The 27,573-nt window shown below is 39.9% G+C and overlaps 1 protein-coding gene across 2 annotated transcripts; it reads left to right on the plus strand.

Annotated features, from left to right (window-relative positions):
• Positions 1-334: 334 nt before the first annotated feature.
• LOC112556883 (tenascin-like) lies at positions 335-27,110 on the plus strand. Of its 2 annotated transcripts, none has more exons than XM_025226302.1 (21): positions 335-419; positions 630-783; positions 985-1,044; positions 2,133-2,585; positions 4,138-4,209; positions 5,570-5,721; positions 6,042-6,194; positions 6,666-6,920; positions 7,494-7,628; positions 7,945-8,097; positions 9,473-9,730; positions 10,279-10,413; positions 10,728-10,880; positions 15,193-15,450; positions 16,017-16,151; positions 16,470-16,622; positions 18,939-19,196; positions 19,983-20,101; positions 20,789-20,885; positions 22,463-22,627; positions 26,134-27,110. In XM_025226302.1, exons 4-21 carry the CDS (start codon positions 2,314-2,316, stop codon positions 26,325-26,327), a joined length of 3,117 nt encoding a protein of 1,038 aa, XP_025082087.1. In that variant the 5' UTR covers positions 335-419; positions 630-783; positions 985-1,044; positions 2,133-2,313; the 3' UTR covers positions 26,328-27,110. The 2 variants fall into 2 exon arrangements, with proteins under 2 accessions (XP_025082087.1, XP_025082088.1); XM_025226303.1 differs by having other exon boundaries at positions 2,493-2,585.
• Positions 27,111-27,573: the final 463 nt, after the last annotated feature.

Consider the following 27,573-nt stretch of genomic DNA (forward strand, 5'->3'; position numbering starts at 1 on the left):
GTATTGGGTGGGCCCTTAAAATATTAAATAGAAAATGCATGATCAAAAAAACACAAAAGAAATCGTAAACAAATTATTTAGGTTGATAAATGCCAGTGTCCAATTAAAATGAAATGCAGTATTTTGATTAAAGAAATAAGATTTCGAAAAGACATTTAATTTGTTAAAGTTTTTTATATAGTCTTTTCTATTTATTTTGCTAGGTTTTGATGATCAAAGAGTTAATAGATGTACAATTTCAAGCTATTCGTAGATGGAAAGACGTCTGCAGTCATCATTGGCCGATGAATGGCTAATCAGAGAGCACCAATAGATATTTCTGGCCTATCTCTAAAGTAGACTTCACCTGGTCTAAAACACAAAAAAGCCAGGCCCAACTGGAATTATTTTCACCTACCAGAAGATAATTAAAAGCATGTGTAAGTTATTTTCTCTGTGTGTGCTCATTTGATTACTCCTTTGTTAAACAATTTTAAAATTTTTTCTAATGCACTAATGATGAGTTGAATATAGTACATCATAGAATGTTTAAAAGAAATTTAGTATTTGAAACTTTAGAAATTAAATAATTAAAGATAAGTGTGCATAAGACCTTTCTGGTGATTTGATACCAAAATTGCTTGTTTTAGGAGCCCTGGCTGTGAAAGCAGTACACACTTTGTATTCCCCCCACCAGCACCACCAAGACCTGTGGGATCAGTTATGCGCAAACTTTGTCTTCTGTTAGACGTGTTTGGTCTGTAGATTCTCCAGCACAGCCAGGACCATTTACTGCTATTAACAGTAAGGTTACACTTGAGTTTCAAATTAATATGTTCAGAGAATTAGAAGTACCTTTTTGTTTACTTTTGAGTTTCAAAGTAATATGTTCAGAGAATTAGAAGTACCTTTTTGTAAACTTTGTGTGTGCACAAGTAAAAGATGTAATCGCATTGTGTGTACACTTAAATACACTTTCATTGGTTTTTTTTTTTTTTTTTCTAGGGGCCTCAATCACATATTCTGAGTTTACACCAGCAGAATCTTCACCAGCTGCTACTGACAGTAAGGTTTTCTTTGAACTTCCAGCTTCCAGCTTTCTATGTTTTCAGTGTGTTTGTGTGTGTGTTATTTTAGTCATTCAGTGTGTATCATCACTCAGTGGTCTGGAGAAGACGATGCAATACATGCAGTATGTGAGTGAATTCTTGTCACGCTGCCCAGTGCACTTTGACCTCACGTGGTGGTCTGATGTTGTCTGTGCTGTTGTCTGTTGACACTTGGCTCGCTGCCTGACCTCAAAGACTTGTTGACACCGACAAGTCATGCATCTGTGAGGTATGTGAGTGAATTCTTGTCACGCTGCCCAGTGCAATTGGTGGTGGGATGTCGGCCCTGTTGTCTGTTGACACCTTGCTCGCTGCCTGACCTCAAAGACTTGTTGACACGGACAAGTCATGCACCTGTACATGTACCAGCAAATTCATGTTAAAAATGACAAATGAAGTATTTATGTAAGGTTTGGTGTGAACGATAGAATGAATATTAATTTAACGTCAAAAAAAAAAAATAACCAACGTAGGTTGTCCTGCATGTTCATTATTTTCAACATGGCTCCTACTGTGATAACAATATAAATATCAATAAAAAGAGTAAATAAGATGTGTACACAAGCAATGTCTGTAAATACCTAATAAATGTTATACTAAGCTGCTGCACAGTTTTTTGTTTTACACCTGATATACCTGGCTACACAACAACACCATAACCATTGTGTAAATGTCAAGTAAGGATGAGTTTCATGAGATGGTTCTAGATCCTCACCCACAGCTAGCTGCCAGGGCAGAGCTCTGTGTCTCAGACACTTGGACGACATTCTCATATCCTTAAATTGTACCCTGTCTTTCTGTGTTTGTGTGTGTGAGAGAGAAAGAGTAACTGAGGGAGGAAATGTGTTTTTATACATTTGTGTGAGTGCTTCTATATATATATGTCTCCGTACCTTGGGTGTTGCGGGGATGTAAGACGTGTATTCAAGATCATGTTTGTGTGTCTGTGTCAAGGCTTCATGACGTGTGTGTTTGTGTGTTTGTTTGTGTGATTTAGTGGTCAGTACGTGGAAAACAGGGAATTCACTCCTGTATTTTCTGTAGGTAGGTTGCCCAGTCCATTATGTTCTCCGGTGATGAGTTTTTCACTGTCGTCCACGTCTGTGGTATGTGAGTGAATTCTTGTCACGCTGCCCATTGCACGTGGTGGTGGGATGCCGGCCCTGTTGTCTGTTGACACCTTGCTCGCTGCCTGACCTCACAGACCTGTTGACACGTGAGCTTCATGCATTGGAGCCTCCTGTACTTCATGTATGTGTGGTGGGAGGGGCTTGCACTCTCATGTTGCGAGCATCGCTGCTGTCGTTCCTGTACTTCATGTATGTGTGATGCTGATGTGAGCATCGCTGCTGTCGCTGGTTCTTCACTCTCTCCTGGTATATATCTCCCTCTCGACACGTGCAGACTACCAGCAGTCGTCAACCTCTCCTCGTCTCAGACGCTGCTTTCCTCGGGACATCCTGCCACTAACAGCATTCTTGCAAAGACCATCTCCGGGTGAGTTATTTTAATCATGAGTGTTTAATCTGCAGCTTAATTATTTTACTCACATTGTTTTGATGTAAAAGTGAGTTATTTTAGTAACTATCTCTTCGATCTCAAGGTGAATTTACTTAGTCTCCGGGTTTTATCTGAAGAGGATTTATTTTAGAAACTCTATGGTGGACTTAAAGACATTTTTGTCATTTTATGTTTGACTATGGGTGAGATATTTATATCACTGTGTATTTTAAGTAAAGGTAAGTTATTTCTGTCACGAAGCTTCTCCCATATTAAGTTCGGTTAGTACATGTACACGGCATATCCCCGTCAAAGGTCGCCTGTTACCTGAGCAAATGGAAATAGTTACAAGAGGCCGCCAGCAAGTTATCCACACATGAAGCCTCACTTCATATTCTCCAATTTCTTATTCCCCTACGAGCGAACTCACATTAATAGGAAGACCTCTCTTCAATATTCAAAATAACAACTACACAAATCTCTTTTCTCACAGCAAAATAACTTAGTGAAAGGAACCGTAAAAAACCAAGAAATGAAAGAGTAATAATTTCGGCATAATTCACATTGTACTAATCAAAGTTAGATAAAATAATCGGTTATCTAAGACGCCATCTTAGCCCGCTGTTGACAGTTTCTTAACGCTCGAAACAGTCGCCGAGAGAAAGGTGCTTGCAAAGACTGACACACACTGCTTTCAATATTCCGTGTAGACTGTCAGGTGTGGAGATGGCAACTGTTACTACTGTATTGATGCAGTCGGAGATGCTCATCCTGCTGTCTTGCTATCTCTTGGATAGGCTGTTTTTCCTACATACCTTTGTTGATTGCTATTTGTTGACACCTTTGACACTGTGTCTATTGTACTTTATGTGTTCATGCATGCCAGACGCACTAACCTAGTTTTAGTCTAAAGCAGTGATGCCCAACCTTTTTCGGCCTGCGGGCCATATCCAATTCGGACAGCTATATCGCGGGCCACTTCACCGCAAAAATACAAAAAGGAAAAAAAAAATAGAGCAGACACCATTTTTTATTAGAAACAAGTTGTACTTTCCATTAATTATGTAGTAATTAGTGGGATATTTGAAGTTCTTTTCCCGAAACCAACTTCTGAATGTCCGGCCTCATCGTAGAGACACCAAGGCGGAGCACTGAATCGAAATGTTCGTCCATCGAAAAAAAAGATTGAGAGATGCCCCTACTTGGGGATAAATACTTATTCTTCCTTTTATTTTTCGTTTTTTAAGGTCTTCTTTTATTACTAACATGCCGATTTCCTGCACTGTGGGCAGAAGTTTCGCGGGCCGGATGGCACCGCGTCGCGGGCCGGATATGGCCCGCGGGCCGTAGGTTGTGCATCCCTGGTCTAAAGCTTTGTGATCGCTTCCATTTGTGTATGTTTCTGTGAATGATATTTGCCAAATATTTTATTATGAATTTTTAAAAATATTTTAAGTAGAAAATATTTTGCTGATTTAAATTAATATGATTTAGAAATATTATATGAGAAAGACTCACGAAACTTCTCGTTCTTGCCTGTGCTTAACAGGTGGATACAAATGCTGCGCTTCTTGTTATTTCTTCTGTGCGTGTCTCGTGTCCTGGCGAAGGATACAGGAAGGTAAAACGTGTTGACTCTTCTTGACTTTTGGCTTACAATACATGCAAAAGGCTTAACAATCATTAACAAAATGAAACACGTGATCGTTTGTCAGTCGTCTAAATAATATGTAAATAATGACAAATATTAAAATAAGAATTGTTCTTTTAGTGACATGTTTCACCATAGTCTATTGTCTCACACTGCTTGCTTCACTTCCCGGAGCGCCCGGTCTTTCTGTTTGATGTTCGTGAGTCAGTTCTTTCTCTGACAACACTGGCATCGACCCCCTCTAAGGTACCTTGAAGGACAGATTTTGACAAAAAGTCGTGTCGGGTCACGTGGCCAGACCTCACCAGCTCACGTGACTTGACTATTGCAAGAAGAGCTTCCTGCTGTCCTACGAGTGCTGCAACCAAGATTCGTACCAAGTCATTATTTGTATGTTCCCTGTACAAATTCACCAGTAGTCCTCTCAGCCATATGTTCTCATATTCTCCTCTCCTTATCGGCAAGCAGAGTACATGTTGCACATCTGTAATGCAAGGTTGGTACTACAAGGGACTTGTAGAGATTTTAGTATTAAACCTAATTTTATGAGTGCACCAGACCAACCATTTCCGCTTCTGTTGTTGCGGATACCTTTGGTGTAGCTGTAGAAGGTGGCGTCTAAATACTTAAAGCTTCCTAACTCTTCAAGCGGCATCCCGGTCATCTAGATGTCTGCTTTACCGTGCTAGTCTCCATTGTGTGTGTTCAAACTGTCTGTATGATGGTAAGATCTTTGTTATTGACTGATATCAGTAGCACGCAAAGCGTCTGCTGCAAATCAGGCTTCCTAACGGAAATGGAATTGTGATGGCCTTGGATGGTTTCATCCATGATGATCTCCAAGAAAAAACACACACACACATATTTGATGTGGGTCACCTTTGGCGTACGTATACTGTCGTATAAAACTATTCTCTATTTTGTTATCAAACAGTACTAGGTTCCTGTTATATATTGCTTTTATGACTTGAACTTAACCCTCTTTGATGCAGTTAAGGTTTATTGACTAATCGCCATGCTTCTGAGACTCCTGACAAGCTCTAAAAGAAATGCAGAAGTGAAACAGCTATGTATTATACAATGTCAATATCAATATAGCATATGGTCTTTTATTGTGAAAGAGGAGTTAAAATATTAAACATTATTGTAAAAGGAACATACATCCCTAATAAGACAATAATTTAAAAAATTTATGGTCTAAAAATTCCTAAGGTTTTACAATCATGGATCTGAGGAAGTCCTAGTTTTTTTGGGGGGAGTGGGGGGTGTTAAAGTAAAAAAAAAATAATAAAAATGAATTATTAATAATTTTAAAAAGTACAAATTCTAGATGCCAAGGGAAAGACTGCGAGATAAAGACATGGCACAATACAAACTGCAGGACAGACGACGATTGCAATCAGCCACTTGCCGTATGCTATGAACACCTGTGTCGGTGTGACCCCGGGTACTACTACACCACAAACGATACGTGCACTAGCAGTGAGTAGACAATGGTTCTGTGTGGTATGCTTGACCGCAAGAAACTCGACTTTGTTCTCGGCTTGTTACAGTTAAGGAAGGAAGAGCTTTTATATGATTTTCGCATTCTTAAAGGAATAAATTGTAAAACAATATAGCCGAATTTAGTTAGACTGAAAAAAAGTAAGAATGAATGAATGATAACACGTGGACCGAAAAATAAAATTAGAAATTTTTTTAACTTGATTATGGATGCATTTCGAAATGCGTCAAAATATAGAACAATTAACTTAAACTTAAAAAGTATGTAAATAATTGCTTACCACAGTTGTTTATATTAGCATGCAGCAGAGGCGAGTTGCAGAACACCTTTACAGAGTATCCAGACAGCGCTATACGTGGAAACCACCTTGATCGCATGAATGGAATGAGACTGGAATACTGCAAGGGCAGGTGCCAGAAAGACATGCTTTGCCTCACCTTTGATTTCAAAGGTTTGTATGATAGTAGACTAAAATTATCTTAGAGATGGCAGGTGACTGTGTACTCTAGAACTGCTAAAGTCTGCTTCACATGTGCTGCCCTGTGTTCTATTAATAGAACTTTATCATAAAAATCAACGGAAACCACGTAAAAAATGGGAACAACGTTGAAATATTTAGTCTCTGTATAATAAAGACATCCAGGACTCTAGCATCAGGACTATGGACTGTTAAAACTGGTGGAGTACAGCAAACCCGCTTTATAATTATTGTAAAACTAGTGTGTGACAGGCACGCTCCTCGCAAGACAACAGTAAAGAATTACAAGTATACAACTACGTACCGCGCATTCTGCTGAAAACGTTTCATTAATAGAATAACCTTTCGGGAAAAGTTCAGATAATTTGCTTTTAGCCAACCTTGTTCAAAATGTTTTGCATCATGTTCAGTTATGTCTCTCTCTCTCTTTCTCTGCTGTGCCAGCCACTGGAGGTCAATGTCGGTTTCATAATGTCACCGCTCGTGACGCTCCCTCAGACTGGTCTCCTAAGACGAGTAAAGGCTGGACACACTACCAGAGATCCTGCAAGTCCACTTTTGCCTCAGACGATAACTGGTACAACTTACTGTGTAATGGCAGGATCAACTGTCCAGACCCGAACAGCGATTGCTTGTCAGGCAGATGCTTCTGTCAATTAGGCTTCAACTATAATGAAGCCATGAAGAAGTGTGTTACAAGTAAGTGAGAAGCAGTAGAATTATGAGTAGTACTCACCTTGTCCCCAAACGTTGTATACTGTCAGTTTGTCTGTTTCTTACAGTCAAGATACTCTAGTAAATTATTTAAAATAATTATTTTCATCAAACAACTGTCAGATCAATGTTTTTCTAATATTTCGGATTTAAAAAGTGTAGCAATGATTGTTTATTCATGTGCGTGAGCTAACGGTTTTCTTCCTTTCTAATAATTGTAAGATGGCAATTAACCTAAGATACATTGGTTTAAGGGTTAATACACTAGTGCACCACAGAGGGTAATGTATCGATGAAGAACATTGCAGCTGCCACTACTCCATATCTTTGTTGTCGAGTCGACGTGAAAGTCGTTACTAACTGTCACTTTATTACTTGAGAAAAAAACTGAATGTAAAAGTTAGAGGAGAAAGTGGCTATAAAAACGAGGAGGCAGAAGTGAAATTAAGGAGGAGGAATAAGAATATGTACACATGGCAGTCAGGTACTCGTAGACATAGAGCAAGAATTATTTGTGGCTAGTGTTAACGCCGGTCAGCAAGTGTGACTGTCTTGTAGGCGAGCTAAGCAAGTGGCACAATAAAAGCTGCGAGACAGACGACGACTGCGATGCGCTCCACGCCGTGTGCTACAAACACCAGTGTCGGTGTGACCCCGGGTACTACTACACCACAAACGATACGTGTACTAGCAGTGAGTAGAAAATGGATCTGTGTGGTGTGCTTGACCTCAACAAACTTGATTTTGTTCTCGGCTTGTTAAAGTTAGGGACGGAGGAGCTTATATATGATTATCGCATTCTTAAAGAAATAAAGTGTAAAACAATGTAGCCGCATTTAGACAGACTGATTAAAAAGAAGAAAAAATAAGACAAAAACCCCGTGGGCTAAAAAAAAGATTAGGAATTGACTTGATTATGCATGTTGTTCGAAATGCGTCAAAGAATAGAACAAGTAACTTTAACTTAAAAAGTATGTAAATAATTGCTTACCACAGTTGTTTATATTAGCATGCAGCACAAGCAAGTTGCAGAGCAACTTTACAGAGTATCCAGACAGCGCTATACGTGGAAACCACCTTGACCGCATTAATGGAATCAGTCTGGAATACTGCAAGTGCAGGTGCCAGACCCTTAGTCGTTGTCTCACCTTTGATTTCAAAGGTTTGTATGGGAAAAAGCCTTGAAACATTGGTATACTAACATTATCTTAGAGATGGCAGGTGACTGTGTACTCTAGAACTGCTAAAGCCTGCTTCACGTGTGCTGCCCTGTGTTCTATTAATAGAACTTTATCATGAAAATCAACGAAAACCACATAAAAAATGGGAACAACGTTGAAATATTTAGACTGTATATTTGTACCATTTGTAGATACCTGCATGAATACAAAAAAAAAAAAAACATTTTCAGAGCATACTTAACGCCCCATAATCTACAAACATTTTTTGAATGCAAAAGGTACTTAATACATTTAGTTGTGATAAAACAAAGTGAGTGAAATTGCATGGACTTATATAATCGCTCATGTGGTAATTAACTTTTGATAGCTCTTTGAACTCTTTTATTCTACTGCTATGCGTACCTATCCATCATTGAATCTTTTCAGTTTACACTGAAGACACACCTCATCCTTGAGCAATACTAAGACAATCCACATCATGCTTGTCCTTTTTTCAACCACTCTTTTCTCCACTTTTACCTTTTTTACTTTTTCCCTCCTCGTCCTCCTCTGCTAAATACCGACACTCTTAGCTCTTGTTCTCTGACTTCTTGCGTTTCGTACATTTGTTTTTATGATTCATCATTCGTGTTCATCCTTCTATTCCTTTGTTGTCCGTGTCTTCTTCTGTCAATCGCTAAGACCACGCTACTTTGAAGCGGGAGTGTGAGCTATGCAAACACACATTTATTATTATTGATTGTTCATTCACCTTTCGTGCAACTTATGTTTATCTGTCTTGGCACTCCATGAATACAATTGTACCTGCATAAACATTGAATGACAAGTGATTTATGTAAATCAGAAAGAAGTATCGTGACTTTTTTAAAGTCTTAAGTTCAAATACAACGATCTAGAAATATATAGAACTTGGAGAGTGGATATCTGATCTCACATCTCATATTTATAAAGAGAATGCGATCTGTGAAAATACACTGCCATTTGTGGGAAAATGTATTCTCATCGTAATCATAGATAAGTGCTTAGACCTCTTCAGCACGCCCTGCAGCTCCGAATTCTGAGAAAAAGACATCCAGGACTCTAGCATCAGGAACTGTGGACTGACAAAACTGGTGGAGTACAGCAAACCCGCTTTATACTTATTGTAAAACTAGTGTGTGACAGGCACGCTCCTCGCAAAACAACAGTAAATAATTACAAGTATACAACTACGTACCGCGCATTCTCCTGAGAACGTTTCATTAATAGAATAACCTTTCGGGAAAAGTTCAGATAACTTGCTTTTAGCCTTCCTTGTTCAAAATGTTTTGCAACATGCTCAGGTATGTCTCTCTCTCTCTTTCACTGCTCTGCCAGCCACTGGAGGTCAATGTCGGTTTCATAATGTCACCGCTCGTGACGCTCCCTCAGACTGGTCTCCTAAGACGAGTACAGGCTGGACACACTACCAGAGATCCTGCAACTCTACTTTTGCCTCAGCCGATAACTGGTACAACTTACTGTGTAATAGCAGGATCAACTGTCCAGACCCGAACAGCGATTGCTTGTCAGGCAGATGCTTCTGTCAATTAGGCTTCAACTATAATGAAGCCATGAAGAAATGTGTTGTTACAAGTAAGTGAGAAGCAGTAGAATTATGAGTAGTACTCATCTTGTCCCCAAACGTTGTATACTGTCAGTTTGTCTGTTTCTTTCAGTCAAGATACCCTCGTAAGTTATTTAAAATAATTATGTTCATCAAACAACTGTCAGATCAATGTTTTTTCTAATATTTTGGATTTAAAAAGTGTAGCATTCAATGTTTATTCATGTGCACGAGCTAACGGTTGTCTTCCTTTCTAATAATTGTAAGATAGCAATTAACCTAAGATACATTGGTTTAATGCTTAATACACTAGTGCACCACAGAGGGTAATGTATCGATGAAGAACATTGCAGCTGCCACTACCCCATATCTTTGTTGTCGAGTCGACGTGAAAGTCGTTACTAACTGTCACTTTATAACTTCATAAACAAAACTGGCTATAAAGATGAGGAGGCAGAGGGACATTAAGGAGGAGGAATAAGAATATGTACACATGGCAGTCAGATTTTTGTGGACATAGAGCTAGAATTGTTTGTAGCTAGTGTTACCAGCGGTCACAAGTTTGACTGTCTTGTAGGCATGATAAAGACCTGGCACAATACAAGCTGCGGGACAGACGACGACTGCGATGCGCCCCACGTCGTGTGCTACAAACACCAGTGTCGGTGTGACCCCGGGTACTACTACACCACAAACGATACGTGTACTAGCAGTGAGTAGACAATGGTTCTGTGTGGTATGCTTGACCGAAGAAACTCGACTTTGTTCTCCGCTTGTTACAGTTAGGGACGGAAGATCTTATATATGATTAGCGCATTATTAAAGAAATAAATTGTAAAACGGTATAGCGCATTTAGATAGACTGAATGAAAGGCAGAAAAAATGAAAGGAAACACGTGGGTCGAAAAAAATTAGAAATTCGTTTACTTGGTTGTGGATGTTTTTCGAAATGTGTCAAAATGTAGAACAATTAACTTGAACTTAAAAGGTATGTAAATAATTGCTTACCACAGTTGTTTATATTAGCATGCAGCAGAGGCGAGTTGCAGGACAGTTTTACAGAGTATCCAGACAGCGCTATACGTGGAAACCACCTTGCTAGCTCGGATGGAGTCAGTGTGGAAGACTGCAAGGGCAGGTGCCAGGCTGACAATCGTTGCCTCACCTTTGATTTCAAAGGTGTGTATGGGGAAAAAGCCTTGAAACACTGGTATACTAACATGATCTTAGAGATGGAAGGTTACTGTGTACTCTGGAACTGCATAAAGTCTGCTTCACGTGTTCTGCTCTGTTCCATTAATAGCGCTTTATCATGAAAATCAGCGGAAATCCTGTAAAAAATTGCAAGAATGTTTAAATATTTAGTTTCTATATATTTTTACTATTTCTAAGGGCCTACATAATAAATACTATGAAAAACAGTTGCAGAGTATACTTAACCCGCCATTTCTTTTTTTTTAAGCAAAAGTTTAATAATAGATTTAGTTGTGATAAAACAAAGTGTGTGAAATTGCATGAATTATATCAAAGCTCATGTGCTAAATAACTTTTGATAGTTGTTTGCTTTCTTTAGGAAGAAGGTGTAAAGGTAAAATCACACTGAACCCACGACTATTGAGGTACTACTGCAGTGGAGTGTGAATGTACTACACCTCACATAAAGAGATAAACTCCTGTATTTACTAGAGACTTCCACTTTAATAATGACTAAATAAAAGTAAGAAATGGAAGAATAACTCAGTTGTCCACCAATCAACTTGTTTTCTTTAATGTACTTGCCTAAAATGATGTTAAAACATTTGCAAGTGCATAAAGAAATAAAGAACGATGGTATGAACCGATGCCAATATAAATTGCTACCTGCTGCACAGTTTGTGGTACTCAGCCCTGCACACAATGACTTACTTTGACTTCTTAAGGTCACGGAATGTTTACTTCGTGTGCAGCTAAACAATGCAACTCTTCTATTCTACTTCCGCACCTGTCCATCATTGAATCTTTTCAATGGCGCTTTCCACAGATGACGTCACAATCTAGCCGCGCAAGGGCTTCTGGGAATGCAAAACAGACAAATATATTCCCCGCATGTACTACACTAGCGTTTGTAGCGAGTGCGTTGGTGTGCAGTTTATTGTTCCAAAAAAACAAAACGTGAGCGTGTAAAAAATACAGTTTCAAATTGGAAAAATGCAAATGAAGGCGGTGGTTTTAACGGAGAAAGACGTACGAAATGTGTACAAAACGTCAAACTGCTCGGGGAAATAGTCCAACTAAAAACTTTGTATTCTTCCTGTCTTTAAAAACAAAGCTTGGGTCCATCCTGTTGGTAACTTCAGGTTCACTTCGATCATTTTTCACTGCAGCAGCGTTTCTCATGATCATAGTTTCGCTTTTAGCTCCAAGCATGTACTGATCATAAGATGTTTGTGTAGCTTTGTGGTTTGGGCTAGCCGACTTACATTCAGCAGATGCACTCTCAGCCTGCGTCTTCAAATGTTATGTTGTCACTTTGTTATGTGGATTCTGATCTGAAATGATGAGTTTTCTTTGCGAAGCTTTTTTCTCCCACGTTCACGTTGATAATGTGCAGTTTGGTCTCCACGTTGCACTGGAGCCTTCCTGTTACCTCCCTGTCGCTTTTGTGTTTCCTCGTCTGTAAGCGTCGCTAATATTGGTTCGTCGCTCTCAGATGTTGGGCCTTTTCCACCAAGAAAATGCAGAGAGCAGATATATGTGCTCCTGGTTATTTTCTCCACATTTTGGAAATCATATCGCCCACATAAAAACTGCCAGCGCTTTGCTTTCTCAGTCTTTAACTTGCCGTTGTCTTTCCCACTGGGTCATTTTGTCACTGTTCTTACCAGGCTTTGGAAATGGAATAAAAAACGTCTCCCCCGGTAATCGCTCTGGATATCTGGAGTCCGATTTACATAAACCCCAACAGCAGTGTTTGGTTCCTCCAGTTTTCAGCATTGTTTCAGAGATTAATAGCAAAAATGTCGCTTTTTGTCAGTCGCCGTAGCGTAGAATACACAGAACAACGTGCAGTGTTTGTATGGAAAACAATCCCATGATGCTCTGCTGCGTGACGTCACAATCTATTTTTACTATCCCGAGAAAGCGCTATTTGCACTGCAGACACACCTCATCCTTGAGCACTACTAACACAGTCCACATCATGCTTGTCTATTTTCAACCACTCCTTTCTCCACTTTCTTCCGTTTATTGCTTCTTGCCTACTCGACTTCTGCTGAATCCCGACACTCTTTCTTGTTGTTGTCTGATTTCCCTTTCGTTTCGTACATTTTTTTTTATGAGTCATCAGTCATCTTCATCATTCTGTTCCTTTACTGTCCGTGTCTCCTTCTGTCAATCGCTAAGACCACGCTACTTAGGTACGTGAATATGAGCTATGCAAATCACACATTTATTATTAGTTATGCTTTCTAATGCCATCTTCAACTATATCTATCTTGGCACTCCATGCATATAGTTGTTCTTGCATGAACATTGAATGAAAAGTGGTTTATGTAAACTAGAAACAAGTATCCTAACTGCTTTAAAGACTTTAACTCAAATACAACGATCTAGAAATATATAGAACTTGGATAGTGTGTAACTTGTCACACTTATCTCATATTCTAAAGGCAATGCTATTTAGGAAACTACACTGTCATTTGTGGGAATGTGTGTCTCATCGCTAATCTTTGATAAGTGTCCAGACCTCCTCAGCACGCCCTGCAGCTGTGGACACTGAGAAAAAGACACCAGGACTCTAGCATCAGGACTATTCAATGACAAAACTGGTGGAGTACAGCAGGAATGGAAGAAAAAACAAGCTTTATAATTATTGTAAAACTAGTGTGTGACAGGCACGCTCCTAGCAACAAAAGTACAGAATTACAAATATACAACTACGTACCGCGCCTATTGCTGAAAACCTTTAAGGCAGCGGTTCTCAACCTTTTACTTGTGGCGACCCCCCTGACGAACACCGGTACGTCCGCGACCCCCTTAGCCAGCTAGGTCGGTGGAAGAGCGGGGGGGGGGGGGAGCCTTAGCTAACCTCGAACGCCGCGTCGAGGAAATCAACAACGGAAGAACAAAGTTCGTATCTGCAAGAAGTATAACTGTTAATGAAATTTTACTAAAGCAAATTCTGCGGTGCTAATAAATATTATTTTATTAGTTTTATTAGACACTGACTTTGATTAATGAGAAGGTTGAGCCTGCTTGCTGTTGCATAGAGAAGCGAACCTGTGTGCGATGTTCGTACCCACTGCTATTCGCAGCTCAGCCTCTGCGTCCACACGATTTCTGTATTGAGACTTCAGTGCTGCCAATGCTGAAAATCCTTGCTCACACATATACGAAGTTGAAAATGGCAGAAGAACTTTCATTGCTTTCTCAGAAAGGAGAGGATATTCACCGTTGATGCTAATCCAGAATGTTGGCACTGGTGTTGTTTGGAAGACCATTTTCAGGGATTGGTCACTCGAAAGGTTGATGAGCTGCTCTTCTTCTTGCGTGGACAACCCGCTTGTGCTAGGATCAGCCAGAAATGGATTACGAATCCAATCGTATTTAGTCACATCAATTTCAGCAAAGTAATGCTGAAACCTTTCTTGCAGTCCGTTTAGATGGGCAATAATTACATTCTTCACCTGATCAAGATTCAAGTTAAAGTCAGCCTTGCACTTACACAAGCACGGAAACATATCAAAAATATTTTCTTGGCGTATCTTTTGCGTCCACAACGAAATTTTTCGGACGAAAGCATTCATCTTGTCAGTTGTTTGTAATATGGTGGTGTCTTTCCCTTGCACAGAAGTATTCACAACGTTCAGCTTCTCAAATATGTCCAATAAATATGTCATTAGCAGCAGCCATCGGTCGTTCTTAAGCCCCCACCCCGCAATGTCTGGTCATGGCCTTCTGTCAGGGACTTAGAGTACTAGGACTGAGCACGTGCGAGGGTGAAAGGGTGTGAATGATGGACGTTTCCTGAATGCCTGCCTTTTAGATGTTTAAAAAGAGAGAGAGAGAGGTGTGACTGGAGAGGGAGAGGGGAGTCGGCGATGAGAGATTGGGGGAGAGAGAGGGCAAAAGGCGAGAGGAGGGAGATTGGAGGCTTAATTGTTTAGAGGGGGATTGTGTTTTGAGTTTTGGAAGTGAGAAGTCACTGCATGCCGAGAGAGTGTACTTGAGTAGGGAGAAGTGATTTGGAGTTTGATCGCCCTCACCACTCGGTTACACAATCTAAGCTAATTTCACTAATACCGGTATCAGAAACTTTTAAAAAAAGACCACCTTCGCGACCCCCTTGTAGGCACGTCGCGACCCCCCAGGGGGTCGCGCCCCACAGGTTGAGAACCGCTGCTTTAAGGAATAGAATAACCTTTCGGGAAATGTTCAGATAACTTCCTTTCATTCTTCTTTATTAAAATGTTTTGCATCATGTTCACTTATATATCTCTACCTCTTGTGCCAGCCCATGGAGGTCTCTGTCGGCTTCATAATGTGACAGCTCATGAGTCTCTTTCACACTGGTATCCTAACACGAGTAAAAGCTGGACCCACTACCAGAGATCATGCAAGTCTACTTTTGCCTCAAACCGTACATGGTACAACTTACTGTGTAACAGTGGGATCGATTGTCCAGACCCGAACAGCGACTGCTTGTCAGGGAGATGCTTCTGTCATTCAGGCTTTAAGTTCAATGATGCCATGAAGAAATGTGTTGTTACAAGTAAGTGAGAAGTAGCAGAATTATGAGTAGTTCTCATCTTGTCCCCAAACGTTGTATACCGTCAGTTTGTTTCTTACAGTCAAGATACTCTAGTAAGTTGTTTAAAGTAATTATTTACATCAAACAACTGTCATCTCAATGTGTACATAATATTTCGGATTAAAAAAAGTTTAGCATTCAGTGTTTATTCTTGTCCACGAGCTAACGGTTTTCTTCCTTTCTAATAATTGTAAGATAGCGATTAACCTAAGATACATTGGTTTAATGGTTAATGTACTGGTGCACCACAAAGGGGGATGTATCACTTAAAAACATTGCAGCTGCCACTACCACATATCTTTGTTGTCGAGACGACGTGAAAGTCATTACTGTCACTTAACTACTTGAGAAAAAAAACTGAATGTAAAAGTTAGAGGAGGAAGTGGCCTTGAAGATGAGGAGGCAGAAGGGACATTAAGGAGGAGGAATAAGAATATGTACACATGGCAGTCAGATTTGTGTGGACATAGAGCTAGAATTGTTTGTGGCTAGTGTTACCAGCGGTCACAAGTTTGACTGTCTTGTAGGCGTGCTAAAGACCTGGCACAATACAAGGTGCGGGACAGACAAGGACTGCGATGCGCCCCACGTCGTGTGCTACAAACACCAGTGTCGGTGTGACCCCGGGTACTACTACACCACAAACGATACGTGTACTAGCAGTGAGTAGAAAATGGTTCTGTGTGGTATTCTTGACCGCATGAAACTCGACTTTGTTCTCGGCTTGTTAAAGTTAGGGACGAAAGAGCTTTTATATGATTATCACATTTTTAAAGAAATAAATTGTAAAACAATATGGCCGCATTTAGATAGACTGAATGAAAGGCAGAAAAAAATGAAAGGAAACACGTGGCTCGAAAAAAAGTTAGAAATTTATTTACTTGGTTGTGGATGTTTTTCGAAATGTGTCAAAATGTGGAACAATGAACTTTAACTTAAAAACTATGTAAATAATTGTTTACCACAGTTGTTTATATTAGCATGCAGCACAAGCGAGTTGCAGAGCAACTTTACTGAGTATCCAGACAGCGCTCTACGTGGAAACCACCTTGCTAGCTCGGATGGAGTCAGTGTGGATGTCTGCAAGGGCAGGTGCCTGGCTGACAATCGTTGCCTCACCTTTGATTTCAAAGGTGTGTATGGGGAAAAAGCCTTGAAACATTGGTATACTAACATGATCTTAGAGATGGAAGGTTACTGTGTACACTAGAACTGCTAAAGTCTGCTTCACGTGTTCTGCTCTGTTCTATTAATAGCGCTTTATCATGAAAATCAGCGGAAATCCTGTAAAAAATTGCAACAATGTTGAAGTATTTAATCTCTATATATTTTTACCATTTCTAGACGCCTACATAATAAATACTATGAAAAACAGTTTCAGAGTATACTTAACGCGCCATAATCTACAAACATTTTTTAAGCAAAGTGTTAATAATATTTAGTCGTGATAAAACAAAGTGTGTGAAATTGCATGAATTATAACAAAGCTCATGTGCTAAGTAACTTTTGATAGTTGTTTGCTTTCTTTAGGAAGAAAATGTAAAGGTAAAATCACACTGAACACATGACTTTTGAGTTACTACTGCAGTGGAGTGTGAATGTACTACACCTCACATAAAGAGAAAAACTCCTGTATTTACTAGAGGCTTACACTTTAATTATGACCGAATAAAAGTAAGAAATGGAAGAATATATCAATCGTCCACCAATCAACTTGTTTTCTTTGGTGTAGTGGCCTGAAATGATGTTCAAACATTTGCAAGTGCATAAAGAAATAAATAACAATGGTATGAACCGCTGCTAATATAAATTGCTACCTGCACAGTTTGTGGCACTAAGCCCATACACACAATGACTTTGACTTCTTCAGGTCACTGAATGTTTACTTCGCGTGCAGCTAAACAATGCAACTCTTCTATTCTACTTATTTGCGCACTTATTCATCATTGAATCTTTTCAATTTGCACTGCAGACACACCTCATCCTTGAGCAATACTAACACAGTCCACATCATGCTTGTTTTTTTTCAACCACTCCTTTCTACACCTTTTTCCGTTTATTACTTCTTCCCTCCTCGTGCTCCTCTGCTGACTACCGACACTTGTAGTTCTTGTTCTCTGATTTCTCCTTTCGTTTCGTACATCTGTTTTTATGAGTCATCAGTCATCTTCATCATTCTGTTCCTTTGCTGTCCGTGTCTCCTTTTTCTGTCAATCGCTAAGATCACGCTACTTAGGAGCGTTATGAGCTATGCAAATCACACATTTATTATTATTTATTCTTACTTAATTCATCTTGAACTAACGTTTGTCTATCTTGGCACTCCTTGCATATAGTTGTTCCCTTATGAACATTGAATGAAAAGTGGTTTATGTAAACTAGAATTAAGTATCCTAACTACTTAAAGTCTTTAACTTAAATACAACGATCTAGAAATATATAGAACTTGGATAGTGTGTAACTTGTCACACTTATGTCATATTTATAAAGAGAACGCTATTAAGGAAATTACACATTTTTGGTGTAACCGAGTGGTGGGGGGTTGTATGGTGATGACAACAGTCCTTGCTCAACCAAAAGGCAGGAACTGTCAGCGGGTGTGCGAACCTTTATTACACCTGCTTGTACAATGGCCACGGCTGTGTCACATCGCCAGAGGCGCTAAAAGTCCGGCTGTCACCTACTGTCACTTGTCTGCACTCTCTCTGTTCAGCCGACGTCTCTTCTGCCCGTTTCGTCTCAGCTCTGCCCTCATATACTAACTCGGGGACGGGGTAAACTTTGCGATCGCATGCATCAGCACCTTTCTCGCATGCGTCAGCACTTCCGCCAAAACCTAACAAGTGCCGGACTACCGGTCCTCTACATCCCCGCCGACTCTTTCTCTAACAGCGTCCTCACTGATGATCTTTAGCTTGCAATACTAAGGCTGATATACAAGCTCGCCTTATTATGCCTGCCATGGGGGACGGATACGTATCTTAATATTTTAAATAAAAATATAAAAAATCTGTTGCTGCTGAGGCACTTCCGCCAAAACCTAACAAGCGCCGGAATACCGGCCCTCTACAGTGGGAAAATGTATTCTCATCGCTAGTCGTAGATAAGTGTCTCGACCTCCTCAGCACGCCCTGCCGCTGTGGACACTGAGAAAAAGAAACCCAGGACTCTAGCATCACGACTATGCAATGACAAAACTGGTGGAGTACAGCAGGAATAGAAGAAAAAAACCAGCTTTATAATTATTGTAAAACTAGTGTGTGACAGGCACGCTCCTAGCAACAAAAGTACAGAATTACAAATATACAACTACGTACTGCTCCTTTTGCTGAAAACCTTTAAGTAATTGGATGACCTTTCGGGAAATGTTCAGATAACTTGCTTTCAGTCTTCTTTGTGTAAAATGTTTTGCTTCATGTTCAGTTATTTCTCTCTTCCTCCCGTGCCAGCCCATGGAGGTCTCTGTCGGCTTCATAATGTGACAGCTCGTGAGTCTCCCTCACACTGGTATCCTAAGACGAGTAAAGGCTGGAAACACTACCAGAGATCCTGCAAGTCCACATTCGCCTCACACCGTACCTGGTACAACTTACTGTGTAACAGTGGGATCGATTGTCCAGACCCAAACAGCGACTGTTTCTCAGGGAGATGCAAGTGTCATTCAGGCTTAAAGTTCAATGAAGCCATGAACAAATGTGATATGACATGTAAGTTAGAAGCAGTAGAATTATGAGTAGTACTCACCTTGTCCCTATATGTTGTATACCGTCAGTTTGTCTTTTTCTTACAGTAAAGATACTCTAGTAAGTTGTTGAAAGTAATTATTTTCATCCAACAACTGTCATCTCAATTTTTACATAATATTTCGGATTTAAAAAGTGTAGCATTCAATGTTTATTCATGTGCACGAGCTAACGGTTGTCTTCCTTTCTAATATTTGTAAGATGGCAATTAACCTAAGATACATTGGTTTAATGCCTAATACACTAGTGCACCACAGAGGGGAATGTATCGATGAAGATTATTGCAGATGCCACTACTCCATATCTTTGTTGTCGAGACGACGTGAAAGTCGTTACTAACTGTCACTTTATTACTTGTGAAAAAAACTGAATGTAAAGGTTCGAGGAGGAAGTGGCCTTGAAGATGAGGAGGCAGAAGTGACATTAAAGCAGCGGAGAAATAAGAATATGTACACATGGCAGTTAGATTTTTGTAGACATAGAGCTAGAATTATGGGATGCCCAGTGTTACCGGTGATCAACAAGTAGGACTGTCTCCTATCAGAGCAGTCTGAACTGTGTACTGCATGCACATATAAACAGTTTGCCCGAGGGACTCAGTCTTTTCCTTGACTATTGTATTAGTATCTATTAAAGTTGTCATGATTATTACCGTACTTGTCCTCGATTGATACCGTCAATGTACGAAGTTCCACTGCGCCTTTTATAACAGTTCCTTACGAGCGGAATGATTTGTTTGTGTAAAAATAGGGAAATGTGAAGACTGGCAGGACAAAAATGCCAAGAGTGGTGTCTACACCATTTATCTATTCAGTAATGAACGTATAAAAGTGTGGTGCGATATGGAGTCTGGCGGCGGCGGCTGGCTGGTAAGTGTGGTCGTGTTTGTCAGTGTGTGTGACTCAGGTAGCATCTGTCCTGCACACCACTTATACCCAGTCACATACAGCTCATAGTATCAACTAATAATTTTTATTTGATATTTTTCGACATTTTCAACACAAAACAGGATAGTATGCTTCTGTTTCCAACTGTTTGTCTATCTCGCTGGTAGACTCCGTGGGTTGAAGGTGGTTCTAGACAGGCCTACATTTAGTGTTTCGGTGTGCATGTGGTCGTTATTTGTAGTCTCATCCTTTATCTCTTGCATCCATCCTGCTCTTCATGATCAGAAACTGTAGGTTTGATAAGGAAGTTGAAAAAAATGCTATTTTGTAATCGCGCGGCGTGCATGAGGCATTTGTTATGCTTTTATTATGTCCCATATAACTGATCTCAGCCACTTGATGCCACACATTTACAGCCAGGGAACTGTACATTATATTCACATGACTGTCACTATATACTATTTAACCACGTTCACAGAGTTTATCGTAAACCGTGAAGTGTTGACATTATAATCATGATCACAGCTAATAAAAGTTGTAAGCTGTTATATTTTGTCAATTACGACTCATCCTTTGTCATCTCATTAAACTGTAATTAGTGTTGAATCCTGTCGAGCATGCTGCACTTTGGTACCATAGTAACGACCTGTGAACTTGTGTGATGTGCAGGTGTTCCAGAGACGTCACGACTACTCAGTTGAGTTCAACCGGAACTGGACGGCATATGAATCCGGTTTTGGTGACCTCTCTGGAGATTTTTGGCTGGGTAAGATATTGGACATATCTCTTTCATTCTCTTGCATTACTCCCTCCTCCTGCATACTTGTAACCTCAACATTTGTTTTTACATTCAAAGTCAGGCTGTAATCAGTATTCTGTTTCATTGTGTTGTTTGTGTGATGTATACAGCTAAATACAAAGGTTGCTGTTTCTGTTGTTCTATTATATTTGTTGTTGTACGATACATATTGCTCACTATTTTGTGTACTATTTCCTTTGCATGCTTTGTTTGCTGTGATTATGATGATACTAGCAATGGAATGAATGGATGGCTGATGATCCTGTAGTGTCTAAGTTGCCAAAGTCTCAAAAAGAAAGAAACACGAAGGTTGCTAGGAAAATACATCCCTGCGGCGTATCGTGTGGTTTGTTTTTGTTTTGTTTTATTTTGTTTTGTTATATATATTTTTTCTTTTTTGTTTGTTTTCTGTAGGATTGTCTGATTGCGTGGTGTGGATAGGTTCAGAACTTTATTAATGCACAGTACCTAAACAGTTTGTGCAGTTGTATTACAGTCTATAATTTTGTTTTGTTGTGAATAAGGATATAGGGTGTAAATGTCCTTCAAGCAATCTATTTATCTATATTGTCTACATCTAGTATGTGAAAATGGTCTTATAACCACCTGTGTCTGTGTTATGATCTTAGTTTCATACTATTTTAAAGACATATCGCTTTGTGTGTAAATAAAACTCTATGTTTCTCAGTTCGCATGTGTTTGTGTATGTCTGTATTGACACCTTACCACCCTAGTCTGTGTGTGTTAACACCTTACCACCCTAGTCTGTGTGTGTGTGTAGTGACACCTTACCACCCTAGTCTGTATGTGTGTGTAGTGACCACCCTAGTCTGTGTGTGTTAACACCTTACCACCCTAGTGTGTGTGTGTATAGTGACACCTTACCACCCTAGTCTGTGTGTGTGTAGTGACACCTTACCACCCTAGTCTGTGTGTGTGTAGTGACACCTTACCACCCTAGTCTGTGTTGCTGTCTTCTTTGTGTCATACACTAGACCGGCAAACTCTCCTTCTCCTTTTCAGGCCACACTGCTTGACATGTTCTCCCTATCCTCGCCTTGTGCCAACATCCGAAGCCTTCAAATACTTCCTTTAAACCTTTCTCTTTCAGAAATATATTTTCAATTCAGGAGTACAGTTCTACCAGCTAATTAATTTTTCTTCCAGTGCTGGTGTTATCTGTTGTACAATGAGGTGTTATGTTAATGTATGCTTTCTGATGCTTATCCTAATGTTTCTGTATGGTTGACTGTAGGTTTGTTTGTTATTTTTTGTATACAGCGCATTGACCTCGTGCTTACATGGAGAATACACTTTATTATTAGTAGTAATAGCACGACAACACTAAAAACTCAATATGTTTGTGACTTTCCTTTTTATCATCTAAAGTCTAGTGATAATGTTAACATTTTTATAACATCATAGGACAGGTAATGACCAGCGAGACTTCTGTGGTTCATGAGAACTCTTGAGCAAGATCAACACAAATATTTCACTGCTGGACTTATCTGTTAACATGAGATCATCGTCATGTCTTGTCTCAGGCCTGTCCACGATTTCCGGACTGACGGGTGAAGGGGGGCGCTTGAGAGTGGACCTCAAGGATACGTATGGAAAACGTTACTGGGCGGAGTACGCTGCATTCGTTGTGGGCCGTCCTGAGAGGTACAAACTCAACCTGTTGAACAGCGAATACTTGGGTAACGCAGGTACGTACGTGACCACTTAACACTTAACAGGTTAGCTGGCAGGCTGTCTTTGTCTGGCTGGTTAAGAAATAAGTGGATCACTACATTTGTGAGTGTGTAGGTTTGCGTGCATGTGTGCGTGGGTGACAGCGCCTCCTATCGCGTGCGTTTCCTTTGATGTAACTTGAAAAAACAAGTGTAATGATCAGGAAAAAAAAGATTTCCGCGGGTTTCTTTCTTGTCTGGGATATTTTTTTTTTGTGTGCGTTTTTAGGAGCTTCTGACCGTTTTCTTCAGGGCTGTATTGTAAAGTCCTGACCAGACTTGTTTAAAGAGTAATTTAATTATGTACAATCATGTTCAGTGAGCTTTAGTCATTGTGTTGTTTTAATATGTTTTGAGTCTGTCAGGCTTTGACTGCATGCAAATTATTGATTGTGCAATGTCACCCGCCACGACGAAATGAGTCAAGTCAGAAATATGAGATTTTACAAATTGGATATTTTCGAAGTGTACAGGGTTTAGCCTCTTTATTTGATAAAAAGTTATTCTTCTAGTCCTAAATTTTAGTTATAAATATTAGAAGCGTGGAAGTACGGTGGTCGCCTTATTGAGAAAAGCGGGTTCAAAGATTTTCAGCAAACCCATGTGTTTCCTTTGCATCGGATACTTTTAATTGTTGACACTGTGCTAAATTTTGCATGATGATAAAATACCGCACGGTACACCATTTCAGGTAATAAAAGGTACGTAGATGTGAATATGTGCATGCTTTTAGAACCTTGACCTGTTAGCAAAATAAACAGAAATGGAAGACAACTGTTACTGCGATCTACTCAGCATGCACACTCACAGAAACAGCAGAATACTCAAACATTATCTATTAGTGTGCTAAAAATAAGCAGGGAAATTAGAACAAAATCAAGAAAACTGCATGGCTGACATACCGGAAAACTAGGAGAAGTGGCAAAATTTTCAGTAAGAGTCAGACTGCACACAGTTGACTGGAATCACCATCCGGGGCCTGGAGTACCAGACTGCTCTGTGCGACTTAAGACTCATTTCGTCATGACAGGTGGCGAATATTTTATCAGTATTGTGAACTTCATTTGTTTGGCATTTAGATTTTAGAAAACTTATTTTTTTTTGTTTGTGTCCTGAAATTTGTCTGTTTTGAGAGATTACAGGACAATGGGAATAGCGAGTCATTTGCAGTAGTTGGGTAATGACAGCTACAATATCTTTATTACGAGGATGACCACGATGTATCTCTTTCTCTGGTATCCTCTCCACTGTAGCTGAGATTATGTCCCATGTCGTTTGTTGTCTCCCCAAGTCATGACCGTTGACCTGTGCCAGTCCCACAATGCCTCACCAGTACCGTTCTAACATATGGAAAAAAAACCTTTCATCTTGCCGCGCTGTGTTTTTCACACTTTGACCTACAGAGCAGTGGGACCTTTCGCCTTTGGCTTGGGTGGTGGTGGAATTAGAAATTCTGATATCTGTCTCTAGTTTCCTCAAGTTAGGTGACGGAGGGCTCGTGTTGTCACGTGATGTAAAACGTCGGGTGTGGAAGCGACAGCTTAAGACCCCCATGGCTGATAAGTGTGGTTTAAAACTCTCCAACATCAATACAACAACAGAACACATACAAGAACATCCAAGAAATGTTTGGCATGTTGATACAAATTAATTGCGTAATTGCAATAAACAATAAACACAATATTTTTCTTTAGTATCACATTATTCATGCTGCTGACACACCACGTGTTCTTATACTGTGTATACAGACATCTTCTGTGGTACAAACGTTTAGAACTAGCACATGTGACATCAACAATACCTTTGCTATATATGTCACTCTCATTTAGTATACGCAAAGTAAGAGATTAGTGTGTACACACTATTTAGCTTATGCTAAGTAAGAATTTAGTGTGCAGACTATAAAGCATATTCTAAGTAAGAGATTAGTGTGTACCCTTTGGTTTGAAAGCCATTATTTGGTTGATGTCTTTGTACATTTGTTACACTTGGCAATAAATATCAGCTCCAGAAATATTAGCAATTAAAATGAAGCATGAAAAGAAAGAGACAAGCAGAGAGACCGTTGGAAGCCCAGTATTTTCTCTCCTGTTTCATGTCCGACTTGATTGAAGTCATTTAAGGTCATCTTTTGTTGGTCTGCTAGTGCCTGGAACCTGTTCTTTACTTCCATGGCAAAGGCCCGTTGGGTGGCTGGATCTTTCAGTTTGCCGGAGTCCACTCTCTGCTTCAGGGAAACTGAGAGAGTGTGGTCATTGGCAATGTCTGCTCCTCTGTAGGCTCTAACATCTTGAAGTGAGCTCCTCATCTTCGGTTGATGATGACATGGTTTATCTGGTTCTTTGTGATCCCATCTGGTGATGTCCACGTTGCCTTGTGGATGTCTTTGTGTTGGAAGAGTGTGCTTCCAATCAATAGGTTGTTTTCTTCACAAAAGTCTGCCAGTCTCTCTCCGTTCTCATTGATGGTTCCAATTCCATGCTTGCCCATGACATGCTGATCATAAAAGTATCCTTGTCTTCTGCCTCGGAGTCTTCTGTTGGTGCATAGGAAGCTATCACTGTCAGCTTGGTGTACTTTGAATGGAATCTTGCTCTCAAACGCCTGAGTCCATAATGTGGATATATATATATATTCCAGCAGTGCCTTTTCAGTTTTCTTGTTGAGAAGAAGTGCCACTCCTTCAGAGTGCTGAGCGTCTGATCGTCCTGAGAACACGATGGTATGTCCTGTCGCTAGTTTCCTCTTTCCCGTGCCGGTCCATCTGACCGCATTGACTTCCAGGATGTCCAAGTTGCAGTTGTCAAACTCCTTGACTAGTTGGAGCATCCTGCTAGTCTGGTACAAGGTCTGGACGTTCCGGCACCCCACCCTCAACTTATGCCTCGGCTTCAGTAAATCCACTGTCGGGGCGCCAGCTCCCTCTCGGGTTTGGCTGTCATCCTTCATAAGTCCAGTCTCCTGGTGTGCTTCATTACCTCCGCCATCTGTGACGAGTTCTCTGGTTTTAGTTTCTGTAGCAGGCTTTTTTTTTACATGGTGGGGTTGTTAGCCCTACCACAACCTATTTTACCTCTAGCTGAGGTGTCCACCTTAGTCGCCCCTTACGACACGCGTAGCTGGATGGAAGGGACCCTGTTCTTACAATTCTCGCTTGGCAAGCATACCCCGGGGTCCCACTGGGGAGAGTTAGTTATACTCATTCATTTTTACATATTTTAGCTGAGGCATTCTTCTGTTTAAAAACTGTTTTCTTCACTCTAATGTTCTTGATGATATGTTGGGTTAAGCATCATTAGAAATTAAAAAAAAAAAAACTTTGTATTTGTGTTGCGCTGTGTTTGGCTTTGTTATGATGAACAACACAGAAATAACAATTTAAGAATAAAAGTTTCTATAGATGTTTTGTAGTGATAATATATTTGTGCTTAGGACTTTGTGTGTCTGATAGTATACAATTGTCTGTGTTTGTGTGTTTACAGGAGATTGCTTGAGATCTAGTGACGGTTACATCTTTTCAACCTATGACCGAGACGAGTACGGGTGTGGCTCTGGTACTGCAGGCGGTTGGTGGTACCCGCATGACTGTGGCACCAGTTACCTCAACAGTGCGAACATGGCTTGGGGTAACATCAGCCACGTGGCGTTCTCGGAGATGATGATGAAGCCACGGTAACACCACCTTGTCTCCTGTACCCACTGCTTACACCGCCAGTCTACTGTTCACTACAGGTTCCACTGTTGATGTGAGCTCGGTGTTCATTAATCTTTCGCAATAGTCTAGCATCTCAACCTAGTGCAGACTACTTACTGTACTTGAATTGTTTACTTTGAGTATATTGCCTAGTGATTCTTTTATACACGTGTTGTATTATTTCTTTTAGATTTGGATTTACTTGGATAAACTAACATGTTTACAAACGTGAAATCTAAGTTTAATTAATTAATTCAGCATTTAATTGTGCCTCGGTTGTAGTAAACGTGTAATGAACAGTCGCTATACACCAAATAGTTTATGCAATGTTGGCAGTTTCAGTTTCAAAATTATGCAAAAACACGGATACTGATTGTATCAAACACTGCTGCTCATTATTTCCTTACTGACGATGACTGAACATGACTCAGATTGCTACATTCTTTAATTGTTTGGTATTTAAAAGGGTTTAAGTTTATTTTGTATTATGTTGTGAAACTTTACCCTATCCTCGAGTTGCTTATATTTAAGCGAATATTAACATTTTCCCAAACTTATGAGCGAAGCATACTTTTCGTAAAAACAAACAGAACTATTGCGAAGAATGAACAGATATTTTTATAAAAACAATTAAAATTATAAGTAGTATTGTTGGTATTTGCCGCTTTGACTAAATGTGATAACATCACTATGTACTCAATATTACTTCCCCTTTAAACTAATGATAACGGTAGTTAATACATCACTTCTATTACTTAATTGTACTAGACTCAAAAACTATTTTAATATTTGTTCTACACAATTTGGCTTAATAAGTATTTGTCCTAAACTTAAGCGATCTCGTGTTAATTATTTGAAAGAGTGCGCATGTCCGCGGGAAGTTCGTGACACTCTGTCTGTCTGTCTGTCTTTTTCCATCTTTCGATTCCTTTATATCTTTTTCTTCACTGGTCACACACTCTTTACTCTTAAAATACAGTTTTCCAGAAAAGAATATTTCTAAAACCTGTACAACCAAACCCGTCCTTGCTGAAGTTTAATAAGGTGGGCAGTTGTTGTACTAGTCTTTATATTTATCTGACTTCTACTTGTTTCCTCTATAAACACGTGACTTTGATACACGAGTAGAAAGAAACTCAGAGGTTCGTTAGTCGGTTCTTCCTCTGGCCACGGGGATGCTGGCCACCCTCCAAGGTGCCTGGAAGGACAGTCTTCGACAGGGTGTCGT

This window comes from Pomacea canaliculata, linkage group LG2 (assembly GCF_003073045.1).
Source record: "Pomacea canaliculata isolate SZHN2017 linkage group LG2, ASM307304v1, whole genome shotgun sequence".
Classification (NCBI taxonomy): Eukaryota; Metazoa; Mollusca; class Gastropoda; order Architaenioglossa; family Ampullariidae; genus Pomacea; species Pomacea canaliculata.

What these genes read in the sequence shown, in the direction of transcription:
- LOC112556883 (XM_025226302.1), top strand. Translation starts at nt 2,314, where the DNA reads ATGCATTGGAGCCTCCTGTACTTCATGTATGTGTGGTGGGAGGGGCTT. An exon ending in AAACGATACGTGTACTAGCA is followed by an intron (nt 7,629 to 7,944) that starts GTGAGTAGAAAA and finishes TGTTTATATTAG; the next exon opens with CATGCAGCACAAGCAAGTTG. An exon ending in GAACAAATGTGATATGACAT is followed by an intron (nt 19,197 to 19,982) that starts GTAAGTTAGAAG and finishes GTGTAAAAATAG; the next exon opens with GGAAATGTGAAGACTGGCAG.